Below are 8,236 nucleotides of genomic sequence, written 5' to 3'. Positions count from 1 at the left end.
CACACACAGTGTTTCACACACCCACCGCACGCCGCGCCCGCACGCCCACCGCCCCGCCCAGTGTCTCTTCGCCGCCACCAACTCCTTCCTTCCCCCCTCCCCCCCGTCCGCCCCTTCCCTCACTACCCCCCTCCGCCCCCCCTCCTCCCTCTCCGTGGTCCCCAGAACCCTCCCCGCCCCCGCCGCCCTCCCCACACACAGTGTTTCACACACCCACCGCACGCCGCGCCCGCACGCCCACCGCCCCGCCCAGTGTCTCTCCGTAGGACCGAGTGACTTCGAGAAGTCACTCTTCAAAGCGTTCACACGAGGCATCGCGACCGTGTCTTGCGCCGATCTTTAAGCGCATATTTTTTCCCGGGAATTGAATAACACCCCATCTTGGAGCACTTGGAGTGCAGTCATTAATCGCACATCCAGGGCCGGGGAGCTAAGAAGCGCACCCAGCGGGCCGGATGATAGGCATCGGGTTGCGGGGGCAAGATATGAGCCCTGACCCCTAGCTAGGGGCGGGGGTGCGCGTTCGCAGGGAAAGGGCCATAAAGTAAACACGGTTCTCCGAGGGTTAGTTCTGCGCTTTGGGTGTCCCCTAGCGGCGGAACGCCCCCTCTACTCGGAGCTAGTAACGTGGCAACCCGAAAACCCGATGCCTACTTAGTAGAGCGACTGAGTTTTGCCCCACCGCACCCGCTCCCGGCCCCACGCGCTCCGCAGTGTGTGATGCAGACTCTGCTACCGGAGGCTGTGCTGCTTTTGCCATCGTCGATAGAATTGAGTTGTGAGCGGATCGAAACTAAGCGCATTTTTTCCCGGGAATTGAATAAGGGTTAGGCGAACAGTGACAGCGTCTTCATCTGACATCTCGTCTTCAAAGGGTGGCTGTCCTCTTCGCTGAGCGCACAGCCACGGTGCCGGCCTTGCCATACGGTCTGCTTGCGAGCGTGTTCTGCACGTTCCTGGCAGTCGCGGTCGCAGCGCCAATAGGCACCGCTCGCCAACAGGTTAGCCATACGCATACCGAGGCGGGTCCGTGCGTGAACGCCGCAGGGTCTCAACCCCTGGGCCAGTTGTTGGTGGAACCACCTCAAGGCCGGCGCGCGTGCGCGGGCGATGGACTACGCCAACAGCTCAAGGGCTTGCTCCCTCCTCACCACCGCGCGCGCGCTGCTGCAGGAGCGCCGCGTGACGCACTGCGGCATGCCGCACTGCGACATGCCGCAGCTGCACCGTTTCCCTCCAGACACCAGGACGCGGTCAGCACCGCGCCGGATCTCTCCTGAGAGCCGGCGCGGATCGCGGATGCAGAAATAAGGCTCTGCCGGCGGATCTGTGGCCTGGCGTATGCCAGGCTGCGGGTCCAAAGTGTCCCGGCGCGGCGCGCGCCACCGCCCCTGGCGCGGGGCGGGATGTCAGTACGTGAGTACAGTGTCCCTGTCCCTGTGCTCCACCTTGGCTTGAGTCAGGCTTCGGGCCTGGCCTAATCACTCGCGCGCGGGTGTGCCTGCTTGGCTCAAGCCAAACAGCAACAGACACTTATGGCTCTCTGATGCCCAATGCGTGCACTCGTCCCTCTCTGTACGGTATGTGTGGGTTCGTGTGTGCGGGGGCCCTCCTTGTCTCTGCCTAGACAGTGTGAGGTAACACCTACCTACCTACCTAAAGAAAGAAAGAAAACAGACAACCCAAGGGAGGGATGGGAGGACGGCACGCCGCCACCACACAGGGATTTTAAGGAGAGGAGTGTGGTGCGCTAGCCGTCGCCCACCCTTGGGCGTCTGCCTCTTCCTATCTCTCTTCGCAGTCTCTCGCCGCTTCTCGCTGCAACCTTCATGCCACCTCGCGGTCGTCTTTTTCTAGTGCGAGGGAGCTGTGAGTCGCCGCATAGCGATGTAAAGGCGCTCGACCACGTGAAATCTCTACAACAAACGCCATTCGAATCAAGTTTTGGGGCTGCCTTGCGTGCGCGTGTTTTTGGCGTGCATGGGCGCCGCGGAGCGCACCGACCCGCTGCGCAACATCGGGGCGACCAAATTCGCCGAGGCGTTTGAGGTCCTCGAGGTGCTCGCCTACCTGCTCCTGATGGACGGGCACATCCGGCGAGCGCTGCTCGCGTTTGCCACGTCATGTTGTGACAACCAGCCTTGTCCCTTAGGCTCCCAATGCAGCATCTCGAGCTCTACATGACAGAGCTGGGCGACAACGTGCTCGGCCGGTCGGCCTTTGAGGGGTCGCGGTGGCTGGATCACTGGATGCACGGGCTGCCGGCGGGCGCTCTTGCCAGGACGAGTTACGCGGGCAAGTGCCTCTCGCTCGCGCTCGGCGAGGGCACTGAGCCAATCACCATCTGCTTCCGCGACGCCGGCGGGGCACAGAGCTTCCGAGATGCTTGGTGCATGTGCGGTTTGCTCCCTTGGCAACTCTCGCGTCTAAGGTGCCCATTTACCTTCTGTAGGCTCGAGGCGTCTGGTGTCAACGCCACCGAGCTTCTCCTCAACACCGCGTCCGCAGAACCGGTCTTCCCGCTCTACTCCATCGCGCAGCCTGCCGACGCCGGAGCCCACGCGGCGCTGTGCGAGCTGCCGGCACAGCTGTTCTACATATCGGTGAGTGAGGATCAGGTCCTCAGGCAGGACAAGGTTGCGGGCGTCGTGGTGCGCACCCAGAGTCCGTCCTTTAGGACTCGCAACAATCGCTCACTATGACCCGCGTTTGTCCGCAGGTCGCACAGCCGCTCAGCGAGAGCGAGCAGGCTGGCCTCGTCGCGGACGCGACGGCGGTGGCCACCGCTGTGAGCGTCGCAAAGAGGCTCGCGGCTGACGCAAGTGGCTGCACCCGAGCACGCGTGCGAGTGTAGGAGTAGACGACGCCACCCACGAGAGACCAAGCTTTAGGCGTGGTGGCGAAGCTGGAGCAATTGGGGGTCGAGGCGGCGTCGGTCGAGGGGTGCGTTCTCTCCGGGGCTGAGAGACTACTGGCACGAGGGCGCTATGAAGCACAGCGCTTCGCACCCCGAGGGCACCTCAAACATTCGCCGCTGCTCGCGATGGGCGCGCGGGTGTTGGGATCGCCGCTCGCGAGCTTGCCGGCTGCTGCGCAACCGCCGTCGAAAGACGACGCGTGGAGGGACGCGGGCGGGCGGGCGCGAGAGCGGGCTTGCGACGAGCTAACGCAGGCGGCGCGGCGGGTGGGCGAGATGCCGCCCGGGCAGCGCCGGCAGGGGGCGGCCGCGTTGTGGGCCGCCCCGCCATCTGCCAGCCCGCCCGCGTGAGCGTCGCCCGTTGTACGTCGGCTGTGGTGTGTTCCATGGTGTGTGTTCCACGTACGTGCGCATTTCGCATGATTGTTCGCGGACACTGATGTCGCATGTCACCATGTCGCTCCTTGAGTGATTATGTCTGAGATGTACACAGGGCAAGAATTTCACAACAAAAATCCCTCGCACAAAACTGGGCACGGGACTGGCTCGCACTGGCACTAACAGTAACAGCTGACACAGGTACACGGTGAATATAAATCTTGAATGGTTATCTCTGAAGATTCTTTTTCTGTCGTGTGAATCGTGCGCCCGAGTGGTGAAATTCTTTTTCTGGTGGAAGCTGTGAGATATCCAACTCTGAGCCGACTTCGCATCTCTCGCCATGGTTGACGTCGGGTTGATAGTCTACCTCACGGCGTGGTACCTCGGCAACTACTACTACAACATCTTCAACAAGACCGCCGCCAAGGCCGGTGGTGGCTCCGAGTATGCCATGATCATGGCTTGGATCCAGATGGCGGTCGGCGCAGTCTACGCTCTCGCGCTGTGCGTGTGCCTCCCGGCTCCCGGCCCTGCCCTGTCGTGCGGCTCCGCGAGTTGGCCACGTCGAGGCCTCTCCGGCGTGGGGCCCACCGGCGCGCCGCGCCTCCGGCCCTCGCGCTCAGGTGGATCCTGCCAGAGGCCCGCAAGGCACCGGCGATCACCTTCACGCAGGTGATGAAGCTGGCTCCGGTCGGCTTCTTCACGGCGGCGGCGCACGCCGGCGCCGTCTTCTCGCTCTCCGCCGGCGCCGTCTCCTTCGCGCAGGTCATCAAGGCCGCCGAGCCCGCCTTCGCCGCCGCGATTGGCTATGCGGTGTACGGCAGCTCGGTCTCACGCGCAAAGCTGCTGATGCTCGTGCCAGTCATCGGCGGGATCTGCATCGCGTCGGCGTCCGAGCTCGACTTCACGTGGGCCTGCCTCGCCGCCGCCGGCGGCGCCAACGTCGCCGCCGCCTTCCGCGGGCAGGAGAACAAGAAGGCGATGGCGGGCGACATGAAGGCAGCGATCGGCGGCGGCGCAAACGCCTACGCGATCGGGACTCTGTGGTCGACGCTGCTGCTGATCCCGACCGTCTTCATCACGGGCGAGTGGCAAAAGATGGACGCCTTCCTCAAGGTCGCGGACGGCGGCCTGAAACGAAGACGAACCGCGCGCACCGCCTGACTGCGGCTGTCTTTTTTGGTCAGGTCTGGGAGGACGACGGCCTCCCCGGCGCCTACGAGAGATTGCCGAGATATAGCCGAGATATGGCCGAGATATGGCCGAGATATGGCCGAGATATGGCCGAGATATGTCGAGCGTGCGGCTTGCTGCGCCGGCGGCGAGACATAGCCGAGAGATCGCCGAGAGATCGCCGAGAGATCGCCGACAGATCGCCGAGAGACAGATCGCCGAGAGATCGCCGAGAGATCGCCGACAGATCGCCGACAGATCGCCGAGAGATCGCCGAGAGATAGATCGCCGAGAGATAGATCGCCGAGAGATGCAGCCGAGAGATGCCGCCGAGAGATGCCGCCGTCCTCTTTCGGGCCCGTCAGCTGTCTCTCGCGTGACAGGCCACACCGGCTTCCGCTTCAACCTCATCATGTCTGGCCTCACCTTCTACCTCTACAACGAGGTGCGCCCCTCGGGCCGCCACCCTCGGCCGCCGCGCCTTCACCAGCACTCGCATCGCAAGGATCACGGGGCACTCGCCACAGGGTGTGGCTGCCCTCGACCCAGCCCCCGAATCCAGAGGTGGGCCTCCCCCCGAAGGCTCAGTGGGGCACACGTGCTGAGCGGCATGTGTGGCAGAGTGCGGACACGGGACGGAGCCAGCACTCAGCACCCCAGCACCCAGCAGCCAGCAGCCAGCAGCCAACACCCAGCACCTTGCACACAGCACCCAGCACACAGCACACAGCACCCAGCACCTAGCACCCCAGCACCCAGCACCCAGCGACGCTCCCCTGCCGGGCTCCACGCTCCGCACCGCATACGTACGTAGCTCTCGGAAGAAGAGCTCGAGACGCTGTTGCAGCTGTTGAGAACGGGCTCTGGCACAGCAGCCGGCATACTCTCCACCACCCAGCCAAACTGCTCACCCTCGCCGCAGAGGGGCTCACCGCCTCGTCCTCCTCAGCCGTCCCCTGCTTGTGCCTCACCAGGTGTCTACGCTCGCGCTCGGCGACGCCTAGCCGAGATGCAGCCGAGATACAGCCGAGATCTCGGGAGGTCGCCCGCAAGAGGGCGGGCGAATCAGGTCGGACTCCTGGGCCATAGGCAAGAGCTCGGGCGTGACCCACTCCTTTCGAGGCAAGATCTCGGACTCTTCTCCGACTTTTCTAGGCAAGATCTCGGGCGTGACCCACTCGGTCGCAAACACGGCAAAGCGCGCCATCATCATCGTCGGCTGCGCAATCGCATTCGGCGCGGCCCGGCTGAACTTATCGGCGGATCTCGGCGGATCTCGGCGGATCTCGGCGGATCTCGGCGGATCTCGGCGGAGCTCGTCAAAGCTCGGCGGAGCTCGGCGGAGCTCGGTGGAGATCGACGACGCCGCTCCACGGCGTTCCCGGCCACCCCCTCCCCTCCCCCCGTGCCCTCTAGGCGAGTCGATGTCCCCTTCCAAGATGGCCGGCTGCAGCATCGCCATCGGGGGCACTTTCCTCTAGAAGCGGGAGAGACGAGTCTTGTATTCCAGCTAGCGCTTGAGAGGACACGTGTTCCGCCGTGTTTGACCTCGTGCACTCACCGTGTAGGCACTTTCCTCTACGCCGTCGCAGACGACATCCTCCCACAGAAGAAGAAGAGCGCCTAAGCGCCGCGCGAGCCGCCGCCGCAGCAGCAACAGCGCTGCCGCCGCCGTTGCCGCCGCCGCGGCAGCAGCCGCAGTAGCAGCCGCGGCAGCAGTGGCGGCAGCAGCTCAGCACCTCAGCAGCAGCGGCGGCAGCCCGGCCTGCGACGGTTCCTCGCCCGCCGCCTCATCTGTCTGTGTTGGGCCGGAACTATCGACGCCCAGCCTCTCTCGCATGCCGCATCTCTGCATTGTGCACGCACTTCACCGCCCGTGTGGCCGCATCCCCGCCCGCCCGTGTGTGCTGCTCGCATCGGGTTTCGGGGCCATCGCGGCGGTCTGTGTGATTGTTTATCTATTGCATGTGGGGGCCATCGAGTACGTGCCAGCTCGGCGTGGGTCACATTGCGCACCGAGAAACCCCCCGAATTTAATAAGTAATTACGGGCATCTGGGCGTGCGCGTGCGCGGTGTCTCGTCTCCGGTCGCGGTGTGTGGCGGACTCGCGGCTCCGCGCGCGCCGATACTTTACGCGATAGAGCCGTACGGCTTTAGAGGGAACCCCGTAAGCATTATTCCCGCGTGTCTCTCTGACCTGGGCGGCTCCAGATGTCAAACCCAAAAGCGAGTCAAGATTATGTAGCGCAGGAAGGAGATGTGAGAGTGAGTTTGACACTTGTGACGGTCCGAACTCCACAAGACTTCAATGGTCCAAGATACATGCACATATATGGTGAACTTGCCGTGTGTGTGTGTGTGTAGCGCGCTACACTGGCAGCACCCACTACTCTCCCGCGCCACACGCCATCGGCGTTGCTATCGCGAGGCCGCGTCTGTGTGGCCTGCTCCTCCTCACGCGCCGAAGCGTGCCGACAGACTTGTCGGGGCGCCGCCACCTCCCTTCCTCGTCTTCTTTGCCGTCCCGCCGCCGCCACCAGACCGCCCGCCCGCCACGATCACGACGCGCTGCTTGCCAATGCCACGGGTGCCCGCCTGCCCGCCGCCGCCGCGCGCGCCACCTTTGCCGCCGCCACCTTTGCCGCCGCGCGCGCCCTTGCCGCCACCGCCGCGCGCGCCCTTGCCGCCGTCGCCACGAACGCCTCCCTTGCCACGGCCGCCGCCGCCGCCGCCGCCGCCGCCGCGTCCGCGGCCACCAGGCAGCAGCTTTGCCGGGCTCGTCGTCCCGGGGATCACAATTTTGATCTGTGACGCCGCGACTGGCTTGCTACTCGTGCCCTTGGCCTTCCCCATCTGCTGTTGGAGCGACCTGCCCTGTTTGGAGCCACCTGCCGCAGTCTTCGCGCCGGCGGCTTTTCCGACCCGCTTGGCGCCGATCTTGGCCTTGGCGCCCGAGGCCCCGCCCTTCTTGCGGGGCTTCACAATCGGCGCAGCCGGCGCGTCGACGTCCATGCCTCGCGCCTTGGCAGCCTTGGCTGCGCGCTGCGCCTTGCTGCGCTTTGCGACATCGGCCGTGAGCTCGTTCTTGCCGCTGCTGCCGGCCTTGGACTTCGACTTTTCCTTTATGATCTCGTCCAAGGATTTGTTGGCCTCCATTGCTGCCATGCAGAGTGGCTCGCCGTAGAACGCCCGGCGGGTACCGGGTACCCAGGTATTGGCGTGTTTTACAAAAAAAGAATTTTCCGAACGTCCCCCAGCCCTTCGAGTTCGCGCGGATTTCGCGAACTCCGAACTCGAACGAACGCAGCCGGCGGGGCCCAGCCCGAACCTCGAAACTGAACGGACCGCGCCGGCTGTGGAAGGCGCGAACTGCGAAAACGAACGAACGTTCGTGAACTCCGTTCGAACTTAGGAAAAAAAGAAAATCGGCGTCAAAAGTTCGTTCGTTCGGCGTGCAGTTCAGCCACGAGCCGCGCTGAACGAACGAACTCGCGCAACTGCGCCACGTGCGCGCGTGCGGACGCGGTCTGGCCCTCAATCTCAGGTGCCCATATACACAGGCGGCACTAGCACAGTTCTGACGGTCCGCGACAGTCTGCAATCTAGCGGACTACGGGCGCGACTACCCCGGTGCGCCGCCGCCCGCCGCGGACCACTGAAGAGGACAGGGTCCCGATGGTGCCGGCTGCGCTGTGAGCAGGGCCGCCCTGTGGTGCCTGGGCGCCGTGCGTGCTGACTGGCGAATAGAATGGGGGAGACGGGGG

The 8,236-nt window shown here is 64.5% G+C and overlaps 3 protein-coding genes across 3 annotated transcripts in view; 2 read left to right on the top strand and 1 right to left on the bottom strand.

Annotated features, from left to right (window-relative positions):
* Window positions 1–343, top strand: part of EMIHUDRAFT_112958 (hypothetical protein) — a gene marked incomplete at both ends in the record, with an annotated part of 1,905 nt that extends 1,562 nt beyond the window's left edge. Inside the window, one exon of the mRNA XM_005783603.1 lies at window positions 267–343. Coding sequence (XP_005783660.1) covers window positions 267–343 — 77 coding nt within the window. The remainder of the gene's footprint in view (window positions 1–266) is intronic.
* Window positions 344–3,641: 3,298 nt separating this feature from the next.
* EMIHUDRAFT_418314 (hypothetical protein) lies at window positions 3,642–6,524 on the top strand. The gene is made up of 8 exons (XM_005783602.1): window positions 3,642–3,802; window positions 3,922–4,414; window positions 4,486–4,510; window positions 4,855–4,916; window positions 5,446–5,464; window positions 5,627–5,707; window positions 5,888–5,938; window positions 6,040–6,524. Exons 1-8 carry the CDS (start codon window positions 3,750–3,752, stop codon window positions 6,096–6,098), a joined length of 843 nt encoding a protein of 280 aa, XP_005783659.1. The 5' UTR covers window positions 3,642–3,749; the 3' UTR covers window positions 6,099–6,524.
* Window positions 6,525–6,926: 402 nt separating this feature from the next.
* Window positions 6,927–7,628, bottom strand: EMIHUDRAFT_112955 (hypothetical protein; the record flags this gene model as incomplete). Its single annotated transcript, XM_005783601.1, has 1 exon — window positions 6,927–7,628. The coding sequence occupies one exon, from the start codon at window positions 7,626–7,628 to the stop codon at window positions 6,927–6,929; it is 702 nt and encodes a 233-aa protein (XP_005783658.1).
* Window positions 7,629–8,236: the final 608 nt, after the last annotated feature.

Source organism: Emiliania huxleyi (assembly GCF_000372725.1).
Source record: "Emiliania huxleyi CCMP1516 chromosome Unknown EMIHUscaffold_179, whole genome shotgun sequence".
Classification (NCBI taxonomy): domain Eukaryota; phylum Haptophyta; order Isochrysidales; family Noelaerhabdaceae; genus Emiliania; species Emiliania huxleyi.
Note: the sequence above shows the minus strand (reverse complement) of the source record. Positions and strands in the feature narration are given on the sequence as shown.

Coding starts and splice junctions, on each gene's coding strand:
- EMIHUDRAFT_418314 (XM_005783602.1), top strand. CDS start 3,750: ATGATCATGGCTTGGATCCAGATGGCGGTCGGCGCAGTCTACGCTCTC. Junction 3,803..3,921: donor GCAGTCTACGCTCTCGCGCT/GTGCGTGTGCCT, acceptor CCTCGCGCTCAG/GTGGATCCTGCCAGAGGCCC. Junction 4,415..4,485: donor AGATGGACGCCTTCCTCAAG/GTCGCGGACGGC, acceptor TTTTTTGGTCAG/GTCTGGGAGGACGACGGCCT.